The following is a 22,335-nucleotide window of genomic DNA, read 5'->3' on the forward strand; positions in this document are numbered from 1 at the left end:
ATATTATCCTAATTTCTGTCACACTACATACAAAATATTTATCCAGCCTATATAATTCTAATATTAATACACACGCTTTTATTGAAATATATTCATGGAAGATCTTTTACTTTCTCTTTTTTTCTTTATCCATCATCTCTTGCCTACATCAGAACTTTTAGTCTTTTTTTTGCCTCCCATATTCTTCTCTTAAGTATTTTATTCCATTACTTCTAGATCTATATTCTGACTATGTGATCTAACTTTTTCTCCCCTCTAGCCTTTCCCACTGTCTAATTTTAAAGCTATTTGTTCTAGCCCCTATCTCTTTTCTCCAGATATCTTCCTGTTTCTCCCATTCCCTTTTTAAATCTTTTATAAAGTATTTTCCTCCTGTTTTAATTCCTTAATCATCATTAATTTTGGTAATATCTCCTCGTCTTCTTATTGCTGGTTTCTCAATTCTGCTTTCCCCTCCATTCCTTCTGGTGCTCCTTTCTTTCCTCATTGTCCTGGTCTTTGCTCATTGTTCCTTGTTTAATATTTTCCCATTTTTGATCGATGTGATCAAATATTTCCACCATCTCCTTATGTTGTTCCTGTATAAGGCCCTTAATACTTTGAAACATCAGCTCCATTCTGTTCAGCTCTCCACTCACTTCCGCCTTGCGCTGCTTCTTTAATAGGTCTCCTTTTTAGCCAGTTATCCAGGAATCGATTCAAAACAGAGCTTCCAAATCACAATTTTTAATATCTCATCAATAATCAATCAAATCAATTTAAATACACCAGGGAATTATCCAAGCCTCTTCAAGTCACTTATACATTAATAATATTCAGTGGTCTTTTAACTAAAGTTCTTATTTAATATTCACATCTCCAGTGGTCTTAGAGTACATACATATAGTCCAGTAAGTATTTTCAGTTTTTCAACTGGTTAATCACAGGCTTGCATAGTTCCTCTCTCAAAAACATATGGTGCTCTCTGCTTCAACCTGCTTCAACCACTTTGCAATGTCATTGGCAAATCTGATTTTAATTATTTTACATTATAAATCCAGTAAGTAAAGCAGTATCAATAAAAAATATTCTAGGTCCATAATTCCAGCATTCTCAATACCACATCTTTTTACTTTGAGAGTTCGATTTTCTATTTCTTAAAAAAATTCTCTTCTCAAATTCTCTGGAATTTTTTCAAAGTGCTTGTTCGCAGCTTTAACAAGTAGTTCTAAATATATATTCCCCTTAAATTTCCTTTGGGTCAAATTTCAACCAAAAGTATTCTCTCACCCAGTTCACACACCATTCACCTTCTCCTCTCCTGCACTGTCTTAGCTATTCAGATGATCCCCAGCATGGCAGCCATATTTGCTGCTTCTGCTCCTCGTCTTTGGATGATTTTCCAAATCAGGGAGGAAAGAAGCGGCTTTCCTCGACCTACAAGGCACCTCCCTTTAATTCACCACCCCTACAGGTGGTGGCTATGGCTCTTATCATAGCCCTCTGACGAGGAGAGCTGAGAAGGGCCACGGAACTCACTCCTGATCATGCCAGAAGTACAGCCAGAAGTCTGGTGTCCATTTAAATTCTTAATCCATGCATTTATGTAAAGACTGATAATAGAATTCACCAATATTCTGGGAGTCCTGATATTTCTCACCTGGCCTATGATACAAACTAATATACAATTATTATTTTGTGGGTTAGTGCGCTTTTGTCAATATTCTACTCTAGTAATTGACTGGACAAGCTATTGCATATTTTCTTGGCAAAATGTTTTGGAAGTGGTTTGCCATTGCCTAAGGCTGAGAGAGACTGGCTTAATGTCACCCAGCTCGCTTTGTGCCTAAGGAAGGATTAAGACCGCAAATGTATAATTTGTGCTTTAATCATGCACCAAAACTGACTTTTACAATTATACAAGACCATTAACAAATCTTAGGGTAATATACGCCTATCATTCTTTTATTTGAAATGTTATTTTACAATATATTCAAGTGATTTATCTTAAAATTTAACCATAAAAACATGTTCTATATAATATAGCAGAAGTGTTTGACTTCTGCAATTACAGTATTTGTACATAAATAGATATAAAGTTGATTTTCAAACTTTGAAACCTTAAAGAGCAGAATTTTTTCCCATTAGTTTCATCAATTACAGTGTAGCACATCATTATCTGGAAATGTGGAAACCTGTCAGTTTTAGTTCATTTTCTTTTTCACTATAACCAGGAGGCAATCACTTTAAGCTGCAAAACAGCTGAAGATCATATCAACCCCCCAAAATTAGCCTTCACCGTTTTCTGTCTTCTTTCTAACTGCATTTAGAAAACTACTACAGCTGTTATACCCTAATATAGATAGGATCGATAGGCAGAAATATAAAATGAGAATGCTAAAATGATTTCCTTAAAGCAATTTGGGGGATGGGGAGTACGAAAGCAAGGATTAAAACAAAGGAAAAGTTAAAAGTTTACAGTAAAAGTTTATTGTAACAGTCAAACATTTTGCTTATCTGTTACAATAAAAATGGATGTTCTGGATTCAGCAAGATGGAAACATTACAGAAACAGACAGATAAGGCTTCGTACAATATTCATATCTATATAGTCTGTTAAAATTTATAAATTGTTGCAGGAAGGTAGGAGTATGTGGTCTAAAGAATGGCCTACAATGTGACCCAAATTCTGCCTAATCTATATAAAAGTGTGTATGTGTGTGTGTGTAACACCATAACTCTGGTACGCCAGAGCAATTTCAACCAAACTTGGTACATAGATAACTTACTCTCTGGACAAAAATACTGTGGAGGTAAGACACCCCTAACGTCCCTTGGGATGTGTGTTCTGTTAAGACACAAGCCTTTAAATGACTTCTACTGTATTGCTGTAAAATGGCTTCTACTGTACAGCATAGTGGAATTGCCATGGTAATGACTTCACAGTACTCCACAAGCAGGCTCCCTCTGATAAGGGGGGAAAATCCAACATTAGAAATTACGTTTGGTCTGGACATTTTCCCCCTTTAAATAAATACCCGGGCAACCCCGGGCTATCGGCTAGTTTTATATAAAATATGAGCAGAATTTCAATCACACTTGCTTAGGTGCCACCTTGAGTTTTCTGACCATATCCTGCAGATGCACCTGTGTGAAGAGCTATCTGGCTTGAAGCATTTACCTTTCCTCAAGCTGACAGACCGCTAAACCTGCAATATTGAACAACTACATCTGAAAGATTTACGTTTTATAAATTCAAGAGCTAATCTCTGGACAGAGAGTGCAAACTGCAGGGGATGTTTTAACCCTGATGAACGCTCAGTCTTAAGAAGAAAGCACCTAGCTTTTGGATAATATAATGGCACCAAGTTTAGGGTTCCCAGGGCATGTTAAGATTTGCTTGCATCCCCCTTGTAGGCATTGTACATGGCAGGGGTGGGAAGTGCCCCCTGTTGCGATGATGGCTGAAAGCTTCCTTCCATTCTGATGTTGAAAAGAGTTAAAAGCAATCATATAAGCTCTTAAGACATATTACTTTTCTTTAAAGTAAGCCTGCTTGCAAGTATCATAGTCTTATTCATTTTGATACATTTCTTCCAGTGTTGAATACAGTACAAGGAATTGCCCAGTCCTAATTAATCAGTGGAAGTAATTTAACAGCAGAGTTGGTTGCATAGCTTTAGAAAAGGTATAGCTGTTAACATCATTTTTCCATTGGCATCCACTTACAAAGTATTTCTTTACAAATGCAGAACAGCATCATAGAGCAAGTATGACTAAGTATTAATTAAATTGGATTTTTTGAATAAAGATAGTACCTGTCTCTTTATTCAATAGACCGTGTTCATGACTTGTTCATACTTGCCCTGAGGCTGCACTTAAATTAGTATTTTCAGGGCTGTTTTCCTTTCTTAAGCATTCTGTCCAATGAACTACTTTGAATCAATCATGCTATTTGAGACTCAGTTATTACACTGAAATGTATGGCTATGCCTACTTTTGTAGCTTTTAAAAATATATAATCTTGGTGGCATCTGTGGAAGCAAAATCAACAGCCTCAAACACTTTACTTATTAAAACTTTATCACATATACTAGCAGTTAGAAATTAGACTCAATACTCTTAAATGCAATAGTAATAATCCTGTTTATTTTGGCCTTTGGGGGTGTACCATTTACTCAATCTATTGCATGTCTAACCAAAAGGCTGTTATTATAAAACAAATCATACAGTTATAGTACCATGGAATTTGGGGGAGTGGGGATACATGCTTTCAAGGTTTTTCCTCTCTTTTGTAAAGACTTATTTTTTCTCCCCAATAGGAACTGAAAATTAAAGACATTATACAAACTGTTCATCAGGAAAGTATTGTCATAATAATTGTAGTTCATTTGATTGCTTAGTAGGACAGTTGTATTTATTCTATTAGAAATATAGGAAAAATGTCTCATTCAAGTATAGAATCTTCAGTAGTGCAAAAAGAAAAAGAAAGATGTTAAGGAAAAATACAAGGATGTTTTAATCATTCCAGAGCTTATATTTCCTGTGTTAACTATAGTATTTTTCAAAATCTTCTCATACTAGTAGTTCTTAAACAAAATCAGGAATGGATGGCTCAGTTCTGTTTTCTGAAAGAGAGAGGAGGGGCACAGATTATCAACTTCAGCGCAAACCCATGCATTTCTACTGAAAATAACAGACATATACATTTCTTCCGGTGAGATTATTTCTCAAAATTCATGCAAAATGCCCCCTTAATTTCTCTTTTATTTGTAAATAACAGAGCTAGACATTTGGTATTCTTCCTAGTGTAAACTTTAATGTGTAAGTACATAATTAATAAGCTAAATGTTATATATAAAGTTCAATTTATGAATTTTAATCTTAAAACAGAAAAGGTTTCTTTGCAACACAATTTCTGTTACTGAAACCCTTAAATATTTAACAAAGCTTTCAGGTTCATATATATTCTTCCATCTATACCTTCCTTGACTTACGACCATAGTAGAGCCTGCCTATTACAGTCATAAGTCATGATAATTGTAAAAGGGTCACCTACATGACCAAGCCAATTTTATGACATTTTTTGTGGTGGTGATGTGAACACAGCAATTGTAAAGTGACTGCAGCAGTCCTTAAGTGAATCAGTTGGTTGCAATGGGACATTTTTGCTGAAAACTAGAATACAAGATTTGAGCAAAAAGTGCAGTCATGTGACTGCAAGACACTGCAAATAGATGTAAATGTGGAGCAGCTGCCAAGGCCTAAAGTGGTCACATGACTGTGGGAATGGGGGAAAGCCGCTGGAATTCAGAACCAAGTTGTAACTATCCCTAGGGAAGTCGATCATAACTTCAGTTATTAAGCGAATAATCATGTCTAGGACTATCTAGACTATATGTTGACTTGGGAAGTTTCCATTATTATTTTTAATTGTATAAAAATATATAAATAGGAGAAAGAAGATACTATGTTAAAGAGGTGAATTTGCTCTTTTAAATCTGTAATCAACCTCATTAATGTTCCTTGAGTGTAATAAAATAGCAGCTTGTGCCTCAACCATAGGATAAATGTTATAGTCACAAACAAAAAACTGCATTCAGATTAATATAGTTTGAATTCAGCCAACATGTCTACATTTTTCTCTCCTCACAAGACTGTTGGATACTAGATAATTCTGCAATGTACCCTGGCGTGTATCTATTTGTCTTTGATTATGAAGTAATTTCGAATATGTATCTGTAAGAAACCCTTTTTTAAAACAGCAAAACAAAAATTCTACACTCTTGTGAAAAATCCTTCCGCATTGTTAATTATTATAATCTGCCAGAATCAAAAACAGAAAACACCCAGAGATAAGGATTTGTTATTTTCCACTTCTAAGTAACTGATCCAATAACACATAGCAAAAATCTTTTTGAACCTTTACTCTTATTTTAGACATCCTTATTATGGACTGCTACTGGAGGCCCTGGGTGAGTAGAAGGATAGTACGATGAACAGTGAAAAAGAATTCAGAAAGAGGGGGGCATATCGCTCCATTGCTCAATAACAATGATGTACATAGCTGAGGTAAAGTTGCGTATCAGGTTTGGCAAGCAGGGCCCAATCTTGTAACTCTTGTTCTACTTACATTGGAAATTTGCAAATTCTGTGCTATTCCATTCTACAGAATAACAGAATTGAAAGGGACTTTGCAAGTCTTTAGTCCAACCCTCTATTCAATCAGGAGACCCTATACCATTCCAGACAAATGACCAGCCAATCCTCCTTAAAACTTCCTTTGTTGGAGCATCCACAACCTCTAGAGGCAAGCCATTCTACTGACTGTTCTCGCTGTCAGGAAATTTCCTTAGTTCTAGGTTGGAATTCTCCTTGAAAAGTTTCCATCCATTGTGTTTTGCTCTGTCCTCAGGTGCTTTGGAGAATAGATTGACTCCCTCTTCATTCTGACAGCTCTTCAAATATTGCAAGTTTGTTATCATATCAACCCTGGTCCTTGTCAGACTTGTCAGTGATATTAACATCTCATGTGATCTCAGTACTATTCCTCTGTTGATGTACCCTAGGACTGCATTGTCTGTTTTGACTGCTGCAGCACACTACTAACTCATGCTTAACAAGTTGCCCACTAGACTCCTAGCTTTTTCCAACAGTTACTGGTGTTGAGCGGTGTGTCATTTATTCTATACCTGCGCATTTGTTTTTTCTTGCCCTACTATTTTACTTGCCACCAAATTCTTGATGATTGCCCTCACTGATTGATCTGGCATTACTGAATAAATAAAAGAAGAATGAAAAAGAAAAGGAAAAATGGGAGAAAACAGATTGCTGTGTTAAGAATCAGTAGAATCTTTTACAGAATTGTGTTATTGATGGAACTCTATACAATTTTCCTCCAGTTAAGTTAGATTAAAAGACCAGGCAAATCTAGCCCATAATCACCCTATTGATCCTCTGTAGTAGAAGATAGAAATTATTTCAGATCAGTCCTAATCCAACACTTCAGCTATACATAATGCTTTCCATTACCAGTATTCATTAAAATGTGTGTCAATGTAATCTATAAAATCTGCAGATAGGTTATATCCATAAGATGTACTAGTATACTCTCACTATTTTAGATACATTTATTTATACTTTATTTCCACTTTTGCACCTTGCTCCATATTCTGGATGTGTCCAACAAACCACATATATATAAAAAATGTAATGAAATTCAAAAATTCTTAAACTTGGGAAATGCTGCCCATTCTCTATGTACTTCTTACAAAAGGAGATTTAGCAAGGGGACTGGAGGCTAAAATAGGGGATTGAAGGCTAAAACACAGGAAGAACGATGGCTGGGATTGGGGGTGTCTAAATTTGATGAAAAGAAGGACTAGAGGAGACATGATAGCAGTGTTCCAATATCTCAGGGGCTGCCACAAAGAAGAGGGAGTCAAACTATTCTCCAAAGCACCTGAGGGCAGGACAAGAAGCAATGGGTGGAAACTAATCAAGGAGAGAACTAAGGAGAAATTTACTGACAGAACAATTAATCAGTGAAACAACTTGCCTCCAGAAATCGTAAGTGCTCCAACACTGGAAGTTTTAAAGAAGAGATTGTATAACCGTTTGTCTGAAGTGGTGTAGGGTTTCCTACCTAAGCAGGGGTGGACTAGACCTTCAAGGTCCCTTCCAACAATCTATTCTACTCTATTCTATTCCAACATTCTATTCTATTGCTATTCTCAACATTTGTATTAGATGGCTAAATTCAATCTTAGCTAGGTGTCTGGTATTTCCCAGTATAGCACAGTCTGATTGACTAGAATTGATCTTTTAAATTTCGTGAATGTATATTTCTTCCAGACCAAGATGGATGACAAGCTTTTGTATGCAAAACATGCTTATTATTCCCAAGATTTGGGGTAAGAATTAAGTTGTTCCTAAAGGTTAAGACATAAAGTGTGTATAACTCTAATTGATGCCTTATTCTTACCTTCTTCTTCTTTGAAGATATAAATGCACCAGCCATTGAGTAACAAAGGGCCATAAAACAGCAAAGGTTAAAGTACCAGGAGAAATCTCAAAGGGCCACCATGATGGTTTCTAAATGGCATACAAAATTCATGTTCACCAATAAATATTAAAACAGTACCTGCTATAAAAATTTCAATGTTAAATATTAAAATGTCCCTGGTAAAAATCACCTATATAACTCAAAAATCATAAATAAGATGCCTATCAACTATTTAAAAACACTTCCATCAAGATGACCATCATCTCCCAAGACTTTGGAATAATTGTTCTGACAAAAACTTTTAAGGATTTACTGTCTAAGTTTGCAACCAAACTGTGGTTCACATGTTATCGCAAGCTAAGCAAACACTTTACTATTTCTGAAGAGATTTTTTAAATTTTATATGTACACAGTAAAATTACATTTAACATAACACTATTGAAATTGTCCTGCAATTTGAGTATTTTCTCTGAAAGTAAATAAACATTGAAAGATTTAAATTACTTGTCAGCAGCTGCCAATGTAGCAACACAAATTTGTTTCTTAACATACATTAAAAAGTTCAATATGGTTTTTTATTTCAATTTATTTTTGTTGGCCATTTCGGTCTGAATGCTGGCATGCAACCTTTGCACATACAGTTCTTGACTTCCATTTATTTACTCTTGGTTCAAAGTTATGAAAGCCTCAGAAAAAGTAACTTATTACCTATCCTCAAACATTTGACTTTCGTATCAACCCTTGTGTCAAGTTATCACTATTTGGGTGCTTGGCAACCAGCTTGCATTTACAACAATACTTTGTTAGTAAATATAAATTCAGCACAAATATAATTTGATGCAAAAGTGACTGCCTGTGAAGGCTCCTGCATTGGGCTGAAAGGTGAAAGTGGAAGCAGCTTGCTCCATCCCATATTTGGTTAGGCTCTCTCCTAGAATAGCTGACAAAGCAAGGAGAGCCTGTGGCTTAGAGGTTAATACATCTACCTAATATGCAAGTAGCCTAGGTTTGAATCCAGAAGGGTCTAGCTAGCTAATGAGAGCTAAAGAGCTTGAAATAGATCTGTACCAGTTTCTCTTTATTTGTCAGTAAATATAAATTCAACACAGTTGCAACTGATTGCAATTTGCATTCTTCTCCGCTTACTTCTAATAAGCAAAGTCAATTGAAGAAGTCAGATTCATTTAATGTGTATGATAAAAATGTCCCCCAAATCAGGTCCAGTCATTTGATGATGTCATTAATGACATCATTGTTTAGAGTCCAAAATTCCAATCCCAGTTATGGTCGTAGGTTGTGAACTACCTCTAATTAGATGAAACAATAAACCATTCATCTTTTCAATATAGTTAAAGTAGCATTTAAAATATTTTCTGGAATAGTTTCTTAGATACTGGGTGCAAAAAAAATCTTCTATTCTAATCTGCGCAGTTTAAGAAAATCACAATAAAGCTCTAAACTGATTTCTTTGTATATTAAGAAGTAAATAAAAATCTACCTTAACAGGTGCCTCAGGCTGATTATTTGGCTGTAGTGTTGCCTACAAACACAAACCAGATTGAACAAACTATTTAAAAACATGTTTCAAATTAAAACTTTATATTATAGCATATCTTTGAGGATCTGTCCAGGTGTAGTTTTTGCTCACATTTATTAAAAATATGACATATAAAAATTTAGCTCAAGCAATAGATCTTTTGCCTCCTTCTGTAAACTTCATTGTTCTCTCTTTGTCCCTATCACGTCCCAGAAATGTTCTTCCAACTTTCCTTTCTGGTCTAGACCTTTCAGTTAGTTCTGTAACAAAATAAACTCTAGAAAAAAATTTTTGTTTTCACTTTGATTGAATAGCTTAGATACTGCAGTTCATAGAAGAATTAGAATGATAAAGCTCGCCCTGTCTTTCAAAAATGTCTTCTGCCTCTATTTTCCTTTTGCTGAAGTATGTGGCTATGGGTGGGAAGTGGATTTCCTCAAAGTCAAAAGAATTCTCTGCTAAATAATTTAATTAATAAGCTTACAAGAGTTTAAGAAAGGTTAGACAACCCATGTCATGTAGGGTTATTGTTTTAGAAGCATTTCCTTTCCTAAACAGAGAAACAGAATAGATCAAGGGCCAAAAAATAATGGTAATGAAAGCAACTTCCTACTTGCTTGGATTGTCCTCCGGCAGCCGATGATAGGACCAGCCTACCCAACCCTCAGAGGGCTAGGGTGGGGTCTGTGTACCATTTTGCTCAATTGATGGTTTCAGTCAAAGACACATGAAAGTTTTAGCAACCTATACTAGACCAGGGGTGTCAAATTCAAGGCCCGCATGCTGAATCCGGCCCGTGTGGGGCTTAAATCTGGCCTGCTGTGCTGGCCAAGAAATAGCACAGGATAGGCCTGTGGTGCCTGGCAGCCAAAATTGGGCACAGGGAGGCTGCTTAAGCTCCCCACCCTTGTGCCCCATTTTAGGCATGGACAGCCTCTGCAGCACTTTGCCAGCCAAAACAAGACATGGGGGGGGGGGCTGCACCCCATTTTGGCTGGTAGGATGCTGCAGGAGATGTCCGGTCCATCACATCTCCTCCCCTTCCACTGGCTGGCCCAGGGAGGAGAACTATAATACTGATCCGGTCCTTGAAGAAATCCAGTTTGACACCCCTGTACTAGACAATCCATGACCCATGGTTTCAGAGACATTTCTTCACCAGATTCAATAAAAGCCCTGTTAAACGGTATATAAGTCTAACTGCTGTTGCTATTGCTAGTAATGGCAGAGCTTCTAATGTATTATCTTCCTTGGAAAACTTTTTAAAAATTCAAATGGATATTCAGATATATACTTGCCTTGAAAATACCCCATATTGAACTGTATGGCACTAGATAGATAGGTAGACAGAGAGACTTTCTTGGATACTAATCCACATACATTTACCTGTGAAGTTGTGAGTGCCTCAAGTGCATGTAATCTTTGAAGAATATTTTGCATATCTTCTTGCAATCGTATGAGTACAATTGCAATCTGCTCATTGAGGGTGCCCCGAGGTCCTCTATCTGAACCCCACCGTTCTCCATCTCCTCCACTGCCCATCTGTCCACCTTGGCCACCATCTCCTAAAGGATACATTCTATGTCCTAAATTAAGGGAAACATACTTTTAGAAGGAAAGCAAATGAATCAGAGCTAGATACCGTATTTCCCCCAAAATACGACCTGTCCTGAAACTAAGGCCTTGCCACATTTTTCGCATGGGCAAAAATATACGCCCCCATGAAAATAAGCCCCCTGGACAACCCCCTCTCCGGTCAGGCAGAGCACAGCTCACCAACCTAGCGGTATCCCAAAGGCGCCAAGCTGCGGGAGCTGGGGGGAAAGGCGCTCATGTTGCTTGGTGCCTTCATGATACCGCTAGGTTGAGGAGTGGCGTTCTGCCTGGCTGGAGGGGGGAGCCATAGGGCCCACAACCATAGGGCGCACTCCTAGAGTGGCCACTGCTGGAAGAATTTGCAAACCGGAGAAGAAGTTATGCTCGGAGTGCAGCAGCGGAGGCGGTGCCCTGGCTCTGCAGGGAGACCTGGGCAGGTGAGGGAAGGCATGTGAGCTGGGGGAGGAACAGGCGCTCATGCAACCACCCTCTCCAGCCGGGCAGAACTCTATGCATTGACCTAGGGGTTATCCCGAATGTGCCAAGCCGCGGGAGATGGGGGGCAGGCAGAGTGCCACGTGGCTTGGCACCTTAAGGATACCCCATAGGTCAGTGAATGGCGCTCTGCACGGTTGGAGAGGGGGTTTGCTGGGTGGCTGCTCATGAGCATGGTCCCCTCATTGCTGCTTCACCCCCGAGGCTGTGCCGGCTCTTCGGGAGCTCGCTCGCAAGGGAGCAGCCGCCTGGCAACCCCAAAACAATAAGCCCTATTGTGGGTCATATTTTGTGGGTCAAAAGAAAATAAGACCCTGTCTTGTTTTGGGGGAAGTACGGTATCTTTTCAAAAAGATTCATGATGCTTGTACATTGTGCAAAGGCACAATGCTTTTTATAAAGTAAACTTTTTCCAATCTTACAGAAAATGTGAAAAAAGATACCACTGCTTTAAAAGGATTCTTAAAGCTAGACTTGCACACAGTGGTGGATTCTGGCAGAGACTATTGCTGGTTTGCTGAGGGGCATGCTGCGCGCATGCGCAGAACAGCTAAAATTGTTCTGTGCATGCACAAAAGCAAAAAAATGGCAGTGCTTATGGCGCTGCTGGGAGAACCAGTTCAGGGCCGTGCCAGGCCTAGGTCACTGCTGGTTCCAGCATCCCAGGCCGCCAAGCTACTACTGGTTTGACCAAACCAGGCCAAACTGGTAGGAACCCACGACTACTTGCACAGAAGATAATAAAGATGTGCTGCTTTAATAAATAGCAGAGTTCCAAAGCTCTAGTGTGAATCATTTTCAAAATATGCACAGCTCTAATATGTATTATATATAAATATAATTTATGTATCAATCATACACAAAACCATTAACAGAAGAAATGTTAAGAATGAGTTTAAATATGCCTCATTTATGCAAGAGTTCCAACAAAATACTTATATTCCAATAATACCTCTTCCCCTTCGAACTCCATAGAAGTTAACCTTTTCATCATTTTTCTTCTCTTTTTGAGGGCCTCCATCATTTCCTTTGCCATCTTCACCACCGCACTTAATTTCACCTTTTCCTTCAGTTGCTGCTTCCTTTATACCTTCTGCTTTGTGATTTCCAAGTTCAAGAAAGCCAGATGTTTCTAACAGATTATTATAATCTACTTCCGAGAAAGTTAATGGATTTCTGGAAATTTCCTTGACTGATGAGCTGATTTCCAGGATCTATAAGTTAACAAGAGCAAAAGGCACTATTTATTTATCTAACTTATATAGCTGCCCATCTTACCCAAGGAGACTCTGGTGCATAACAAATAGGTATAATCATATGTAAAAACCACAGATTTTTTAAAAATGGAAAAAGTCACATCAACAATAAGTATTATAAAAACAGGTACAAACCGTAGCTGAATAGGGAATACAAAACAACCAGCTCAACAATGGAGTTATTTAAGCATGTCACTGATTCTTTGGGAACTCCAGGCCCGATAGCATAATCTGATCTTGAGAGCCTTGTGCACAAGTGCCACATACCTCTATCCCTCTCATTATAAAGCTCCCCCATTAATTACTACCTTCCCCCTTACTCTGCTTTTAATTAAATGCAAAGGTGCATAGATGTAAACTATTACTTTTTTAAAGCTAACATTAAGCTTCAGAAAGATGCAAAAGCTATTCAGGCTCTTGGGAAAAAATTACTATTGCTTATTAGAAACTGAAACTGATTCTGAGCTGAATTCTTTGACCAGGTAGGCAATATAAGATGGTTACTGTTTACAGCGTCAAAACAATTTTGTGTATTTGTCAAATGATTATCATGTAAATATTTTTTTATATTACAACATGACAGGTTGCAAATTTACCTCTTCTTGTGCAAACTGCTCCATTGAATCACAATATATTTCACTATCTGAATCACTTGTCAAGAGTTGAATTCCAGACACTTCAATGGTATCTTCATTTTGATCTATGTGGATACATGGGCAAATACTTAGAAACAGTAGATATTTAATACTTAATTTTTACAATAATATTGTATAATATCAAACACTATTACTGAGAATTAATTTTTAACTTAGCAATTTGTAAAAAAAATAGTGCTAAAAAGCAGCTAAACTGAATCTTTCTTTGCAATGATAGTTTACAATGAAAAAAATGCTGCTGTATATCTTCATATCTGTGAGTGTCTGTGTTGTAAATTAACTTAATCCCGATAATTTGCGGGAAGAAGAATATGCACATAAATATATTTTAAAATAACTGTTTTAATGCAAAATCAAAGGTAGAAGAATTAATATCTCAAAGATTTTTTCACACGCTGCATGAGGGGAAAACAAATCACACATTTTTAATATACAATTCTTAATTAAGTTGGTCAGATCTTTTTCTTTGCACATGAAAGGCTTGTGTATATTTACATTTCTGTGTTTTCCAAATTGATAAACATCAGAGAAATGTTCACTCAGTCTTAGCTAATGTGGCCAATCTGGTCTGGGTGTGTAACCATGATCAGATTGGTTAATACATGGATGGGAGTATGTTAGATTGAGAAATTAATCTACAACACACACACACACACACACTCACACACACACAAAAACATATATATGCATATATGCATATGTGCATATGTGCATGTATGCATATGTGCATATGTGCATGTATGCATATGTGCACATGAACATATGTGCATATATGCGCGCGCGCACACACACAATATTTTACTGTTGCCTTTGTTACATTTGTATATATACAAATGCATACATACATACATACATACATACATACATACATATATATGTTGTATTTGTGCTGATAAATAAATAAAGGGAGACTAGTATAGATCTATTTCAAGCTATTTAGCTCTCATCAGCTAGCCATACCCTTACTGGGATTAGAACTTGTGCTACAACACAAATACAACACTAATGTAACAAAGGCAACAGTAAAAATATTGGGTTTCTGTCTGGATGGTCTCTTGTGACGAGCCGATGGACAGAGAATGGAAGCAGTGGACTTCCTCCCATATTTGAGCATACCAGGGGTTGTGACTCTAAATACACACATACACACACACATACATACATACATACATACATACATACATACATATATATATATATATATATATATATATATATATATATACACATACATACATACACACACACATACACACACACATATACATACACATACAAATATATGTGTGTGTGTTGGGTTCTGGATCCCGTTCCAACCGGTATGGTTGGAACAGGCCCAGCGTCACCCACATGGACGCACACGGCGAGCAACCCACCACTAATATATATCCACATACAGTATACAATGTTTTATATGTAGACACCAGCCTACTCTTATTCCTTCTTTTCTTCCAAAGGTGTTGACGTTGTTGAAGGAACAAAATATTAAGGGCCACTTGGAGCACTTTTACAATATTTCTCCACTCTAGGGTTGTATATAACACGGGTGTCAAACTCAATCACGTCACGTGATGTATCGCAACATTTTTTCCCTTTATGGAGCCGAGGTAGGTGTGGCCTATATGTGGCGCATCTGGTTCGTGGGCTGCCAGTTTGACAGGCCTGATATAATAATATCTATAAATAAGTATGCTTGCATAAAAAAGTATTAATCAGCTTAAACAAAAAGCTGACCATCTTTTCTAAAGATGCTAAAATTTAAGGGGGCTCCATTACTTGCTCCATTGTTTAAGCAGATAGAAGAGTAAGTAGGGATTATTAATTTTCCCAGTGAAGCAGGAAAATAAATGATCAGAAAGTAGGACTATTTGATTGTAGCCAAAGGAAAGCGGTGTTCATGGTACCATGGCAGACAATGTGGAAGGATACTTAAATTAATTCTTCACTTAAACTGGGCATCAACCCATTGTTTGCTCTCCTATATGTATCAATGCTGGAAAACAAACCAAGTAGCACAGTGGTGGGTTCCGGATCCCGTTCCAACCGGTACAGTTGTAACAGGCCTAGCAGCATCCACATGGACGCATGCAATGCACGTGCACACATGCGCAGTGCGTGCATGCATCTTAGCACCTCCGCAAGCTACAGCAATGCTCCAGCTGCTCAGCGAAGCATCGTGCAGGCGCTGTACGCGCCAGGCACGTGCACAGAAGCGCTGAAGACTTAAAAGACTGGTAAGGAGCTCGGATGGGCGGGCAGGCCCTCTGAAGCACTGTACCGGAGCGGTATCCGGTGTTCCAGGCTGACTCTGATACGCCTGTATTGGGGCATACCGCCTGCAACCCACCACTGAAGTAGCATCAAGAGGAAATGTTTTCTAAAAAATTAGCCACATTGGCAAACATCAATCAACCAATGGAACAGCTTGCCTTCAGAAGTGGTGGGAACTTTGAAGAAGAGACTGGACTGCCAACTGTCAGAAATGGTATACATAGGGCCTCCTGCTTGGGCGAGGGATTGAACTAGATGACCTATAAAGTCTCTTCCATCCCATCCCATCCCATTCCATCCCACCCTACCCTACCTTTCTTATTAACATGGATTTGGATAACAAAAGCATCTGAACACCGTACCTTGATGAGTAGAATCCCAGTTAGGGATGACTGGTAACTCAAGGCACTTTTCACTTATCTGTATTTCGTCATCCACATTGATGCCATTCAGGTTAGATTTGGACTGTAAGCCATTGTTTATGTCAATGTTAGAAACAGCATTGCAACTTCCATTGATAACCACACCATCTAGATCCTTATCTGGGGATGAATTTTGTTTCGCATCTTCTTCTTCTTCTGAAGGTCCTAAGGAGATAAATTTGCAAACAGAACCTCATTATCACATATAGTACTCTACATTTTTTACAAATACTGATAGTCCTCAACTTATGACCACAATTGAGCCCAAGCTTTCTGTTGCTAAGTAAGATAAGTAAATTTTGCCTACTTTTATGACCTTTCGTACCACAGCTGTTAAGTGAATCAATGAAGTCATTTAGTTGGTAAAACTGCTGTTAAGTGACTCTGGCTTCACCATTGACTTTGCTGGTCAAAAGGTCACAAAAGATGATCACCTTGACCCTGGGACACTGCAACCATCATTAATATGAGTCAGTTGCCAAGGGCCTGAATTTTGATCACGTCGCCAGGGGAAGTTGCAATGGTCGTAAGTGTGAAAAACGTAAGTCACTTTTTTCAGTGCCATTGTAACTTTGAATGGTCACTAAACAAACTGTTGCGAATCAATGACTACACGTATATTTTTAATTTAATTTATTTATTTTGTCAAACATGTAAAAGATAACAGGTATATAAGTATACATATAATATGAACACAGTAAATGGGTATGAATAAATGGAGGCAGTAGGACAGGGACGGTAAGCACGCTTGTGTTCTTATGCACGCCCCTTAGAGACCTCTTAGGAATGGGGTGAGGATAACGGTAGACAGTCTTGGGTTAAAATTAGGGAGGGTTGGGGATGTAACAACAGAGTCAGGTAGGGATGTACAATATTTATGAATTAAATATTTCACAGATTAATCTAAATGGCCATTGGTATTAAAAGTGCTTAAAACAGCTCGTTGTTTAAAAAAAAATCCATCAAACTGCTATCTATTTCTATTATATTTAACAATATATGTGCCACCGATTTTTCCAGATGGTCAAGGCAACAGACACAAAAGCTTCTCTCATTTCTCCCATGACAACTTTAAATGTTGGGTTGAGAACCACCCAAATTGGCTCTGAACTTCCATGGCTGACCCATGAATCTGATTTCTCCCAATAATTTGCTGTCCATACATTTTCATTTTGTACAGGAAAACTGAATTTTTAATTGCCATTGGGGGGGAAAAAGTGGGTACAGTGTACACATTTACAGTATCTGGGAGTAGAATCTTTGTAACTAAGTGCAACTGAATTCCAAGAATCCAACTACCCAAGTACAGAATTATAGGATTTACTTACAAGCATTAAAAGATTTCTCAATGGGAATCAGCTTACCTGAAGAACCATCTTGTCCCAATTATTTCAACCTGCTCCACCCGGTTGGGCAGGGAGGAGGCCATGTTACAAGACTCATTTGGTTAAAGAATTTTGGCTGGCAGGAACTAGGAAGGGAGTTGCTCTACTCTATGGAAAACCTTGCATTCAGAGGTGACAATGGTCCTCACTTTTACGGCCTTTTGGAATAGTGTGTAGATGTGGCTCTGCTAAGTGGCACAAGGATTGAAGAGTAGCACGCAATCCCAGGTCTAGAAAGCTTGAAAGTGTTCCTTCCACCTTTTAACTGTCTCCAAATTAGTTTTTAGTTGTGTAATGGATGGTGTTTCATATGGTTTTTATGATTTTTACCTATAAACCATCCAGAATCAGACTAGGGTCCCCAGCCCCCATGAACTGGCACCAGTCCAAAGCATGCCAGAAACTGGGCCAAACAAATAAGCGAAGTCCCATCTATGGGATGCAGGCAGCACATGGAACCACACCACTGTTGGTCCATGGAAAAACCTCTCTTCACAGAACCAGTCCCTAAACCCAAAAGGTTGGGGGCTGCTGACTTAGATATTGAGAGGGACAATATCTAGATTTGATGTAAATCATTTCTTTCATTTTAAAAAGAAGTCGGAATCTAATGTATTGGTATTCAGGCTGCAGAGCCTAACTCTATAATTGCTTATTTGACAAAAGTGTTTTTTTGTGTGCAGTGATATTAGCTCATAAATAAGTGACAGAGTAACATAATGAATTATTTATTTATTCAATTCATTACTGCCCCTGCAGTTTTACTGGCAAGATTTCAGAAGCAGTTCATCATTGTCTCCTTCCTAGGGCTCATGTCTAAAATGGAATTAGAACTCACAGCCTCCTGGTATTAGGCTTATAACTTTTAACAAATTGACACACGCATACATACACAGGATTCCTACTGGTTCGGACCAGTTCAGCCGAGTACCTACTCGGCCTGCCACGCACCCAATCCGGTTCTAGCAGCAGTGGCGCCATCTTGATTTTCAGTTCTGCACATGTGCAGAACAATCTTCATTACAGAACTTTTCCCCCTTTTTCTAACGTTGTGCATATGCGCAGATATTTTTAGGTGCAAATGCGCACGTGCACCTAAATTTTGGGGGGCAAATTTTAGGTGCTATTTTTTTGCATGCAGAAGCGACAGTAATGATGGCAGAAACCCCCCTCCTAAACACACATACACACAGGCTGATAACCCAACATTGCCAGGTATTTATTTATAGGGGGGAAATGTCCAGACCAAACGTAATTTCTAATGTTGGATTTTCCCCCTTACCAGAGGGACTCTGCCTTGTGGAATACTGTGAAGCCATTACCATGGTAACTCCACTGCGCTGTGCAGTAGAAGCCATTTAAAGGCACAACAGGCTGCATCTTAACAGAAAACACACCCCAAGGGGTGTCAGGGGTGTCCTACCCCCATGGTATTTGTCTCCAGAGAGTGAGGCATCTGTGTACCAAGTTTGATTGAAATTGCTCAAGGCGTTCCAGAGTTATACTGGAACAAGCCATTTTTATATATATAATATTAATATTAATTAATTAACAAATACTGCACTTCTCATTGAGATGACTTTCTGGAATCCTTGGCATTGTTTAATCAAAGGAACCCAGAGAACATCAAGTTGGCCACTTCGATCATACCATGGAACACAGATGATCCCTCAAAAAACTAGAATGTACAATTTAAAATATTGAAAATATAATATAAATGAAAATTATGCTTTCTCATTATTGTTAGGAGAACACAATTGTTCCCCAACAATATTTGCCTTTTTTAGGTGGGGGGGGGCTGTTCTGAGAAGCAGTTTTATCAAAAACCTGTGTAAAAGTGCATATGCTATTCAGAAATAAATATGTACCTTTATCAATCTGCTGGACATCTCTCAATTCTTCCGGTTGTGGTTCGTCCTCTGATTCTGCCCCACTGTCATTGTTTTCTGATTTTCCATTCACAGCTGGCACAGCTTTGTGAAGATCTATTAAGATAAATTTTATTTACCTAAAACTGAAGTTGTAAAATAATTATTTAGATGACTAATTTTCATGGGGCATGATACCTCATTGGTTGAAAATGCTGAGCTTGTCAGCTAGAAAGCTGAGAGCTTGGGTTCAACACCCAAGCACGGCAAAACAGGGTGACCTCCTGTTGCTTGTTCTAGCTCTTGCCCACCTAGAAAGCATGCAGCTGCAAGTAGATAAATAGGTACAACTCTGGCGGGAAGCTAACAGTGTTCCATGCACCTTGGCGTACTGCCATACTGGCTATGTGACCACAGAAGCATCTTTGGACAATGGTGGCTCCCTCCGCTAAGAAATGAAGATGAGCATGACTCCTAAATCCAGAGTCAGATTTGACTAGATGGGAAATCTTTACCTAAATTTTCATTTGGAATAACGCAAGTCACTTTTCGTTCCACTTCAAGTCCACATTCTGTGAAACTTCAAGAGGGTAATACTATGTTAACAGTGGCTATAACAAAAATTTTATTAGTATTATTCTAACTTGTACATAGGACATGACATTTCCTTGGAAATGGTAGCTGATTATTTAAAACACAAAATTTACTAAAGTCTACGGAGAATCGAAGACAGATTATGTACAGATCTATAACAATAACGGAAGTTTACAAAGCTAACCACATTGTCATTAAATGAATCCAGAGTATCCAATGGATGTTTTTTAACAGTTTTGTCACAAATTGTGGTTCACGTGACTGCAAGAGGCTGGAACCAATCATAAATGCGAGCCAGTTGTCAAATACTCAAAATGCTATCCCGTGACTATAGGTGTGTATATGGCAATTGTAACTTTGAGGACGGCCATAAATAGCTTTTTTAAAATGTCCATCACAACTTTGAACAATCATTAAGTCATTAAGTGAGGATTATCTGTATATAGTTCTCTATCGCTTTCATTCATTACTATATAATATAGTGGGATTTATTTCTACTACTGATTTTACAATTTGTACAGGGCTGTTTTGCAAGCCACAGTCATATTCACAGATTGACAGATTTTCAAATCTGTAGCATGACCACCTACTATGCATGTGTAAATTACATCTTGGATATGGTGCATCTTTTGCTGCCGTTTTTATTCAGAACCCAAAAGCTCAGGATAATTAAGGGGTGGACTAGCTGATAATATTTAAATATCAGAGCAAAAATTATTATATTGCCTTGGGCTCCTAAGAAGAAGGATGAAATGTGACTGCATCAATCAATGTCATGCTTCCCAAATGTGTTGGCAACTCAGAATATTTTTACAGATATATCTGTTGGAATCAAACCTGATGTTATGGGAAAAATTAGCTCAGGTTTTTTTCTTTAGTATCTGTTCTGATAAAATAATCAACACAGTATTTCACTTTCATTCTCCTTGCCTAATATGATAATAAGCGAGCAATGAAATAAAAATTACATTCTCACAAGTAGATGCTGGAAGGCCACTACTCTGTCCAATTGCAGAATAATTTAATTTGAAGCAAAATACATAATGTATATAATACTAATAGAAATATAACTCTGGTTGGTACATATACATATACATATACATATACATATACATATACATATACATATACATATACATATACATATACATATACATATACATATACATATACATATAGCAATAGCAGTAGACTTATATACCGCTTCATAGGCCTTTCAGGCCTCTCTAAGAGGTTTACAGAGAGTCAGCATATTGCCCCCAACAATCTGGGTCCTCATTTTACCCACCTCGGAAGGATGGAAGGCTGAGTCAACCCTGAGCCGGTGAGATTTGAACCGCTGAACTGCTGATCTAGCAGTAGCCTGCAGTGCTGCATTTAACCACTGCGCCACCTTGACACCTTGGTATATATACATATACATATACATATACATATACATATACATATACATATACATATACATATACATATACATATACATATACATATACATATACATATACATATACATATACATATACATATACATATACATATACATATACATATACATATACATATACATATACATATACATATACATATATATAAAATTGTTCCAGCTGCTCCCATTCTTTCCCTAAACTATCATTGTCTAATCTTCACATTCTTGACAATCAACTTCAAGTAATCAATTAAGCAGAAGAGGAAAAACCTTAATCTAGATTCAACACTAAATTATAATTACTGAAAAATGTATGTCCATGGATATAATCATTTACTGACATTTTTCTCAATTAGCACTAATACCATACCAGTGAGAATATCTACAGTTTTTTAAATCAGTAACAATATTTCACCAGAATCAGGGACTCTTATGGTAAAAAAAAAAGGGGGGGGGATTACGGTAATTTAATATGGCCTAAATGTGTATTTCTTAATTCATTTCATCAGAAGCTGTAAAATAATATAATAATATTTCATGCCTGTGATGAAATACATTTTCATCCATGAGAATGTGTACCACACTAAATAAGATACCATCTGCCATTATGGCAGTGTTTCTCAACCTCACAACATTGAGATGAATGGACTTCAATTCCTAGAATTACCCAGCCAACCTTACAGGGATTTGAAATCTACAATTGTAAAGCTCCATGGTTAAGAAATATTGGCTTATGCTATATAAACTAAGACTTTTAATATGCACTAAATCTTTTCATTATATTGGCAACGTCATTACTTGCTGTCAAGTTCAGAGAAATACATATTCAAATCATGCCTTACATA

General features: G+C 37.6%; 1 protein-coding gene across 4 annotated transcripts in view; it reads right to left on the reverse strand.

The window, feature by feature from the left end:
* Positions 1-4,106: 4,106 nt before the first annotated feature.
* ACBD5 (acyl-CoA binding domain containing 5) overlaps positions 4,107-22,335 on the reverse strand; it is a 32,622-nt gene continuing 14,393 nt past the window's right edge. For all 4 annotated transcript variants that reach the window (XM_014053168.2, XM_014053177.2, XM_014053159.2 and 1 more), the window contains 8 exons: positions 19,471-19,587; positions 16,158-16,382; positions 13,465-13,568; positions 12,565-12,826; positions 10,908-11,107; positions 9,483-9,524; positions 7,964-8,073; positions 4,107-4,607 (listed from right to left, as the gene is read on the reverse strand). In XM_014053168.2, coding sequence (XP_013908643.2) covers positions 4,595-4,607; positions 7,964-8,073; positions 9,483-9,524; positions 10,908-11,107; positions 12,565-12,826; positions 13,465-13,568; positions 16,158-16,382; positions 19,471-19,587 — 1,073 coding nt within the window. In that variant the 3' untranslated portion in view covers positions 4,107-4,594. The remainder of the gene's footprint in view (positions 4,608-7,963; positions 8,074-9,482; positions 9,525-10,907; positions 11,108-12,564; positions 12,827-13,464; positions 13,569-16,157; positions 16,383-19,470; positions 19,588-22,335) is intronic.

The sequence above is a fragment of the Thamnophis sirtalis genome, unplaced genomic scaffold (assembly GCF_051295495.1).
Source record: "Thamnophis sirtalis isolate CommonGarterSnake01/CBP01778 unplaced genomic scaffold, rThaSir2_p1.2 scaffold_4, whole genome shotgun sequence".
NCBI classification, from domain to species: domain Eukaryota; kingdom Metazoa; phylum Chordata; class Lepidosauria; order Squamata; family Natricidae; genus Thamnophis; species Thamnophis sirtalis.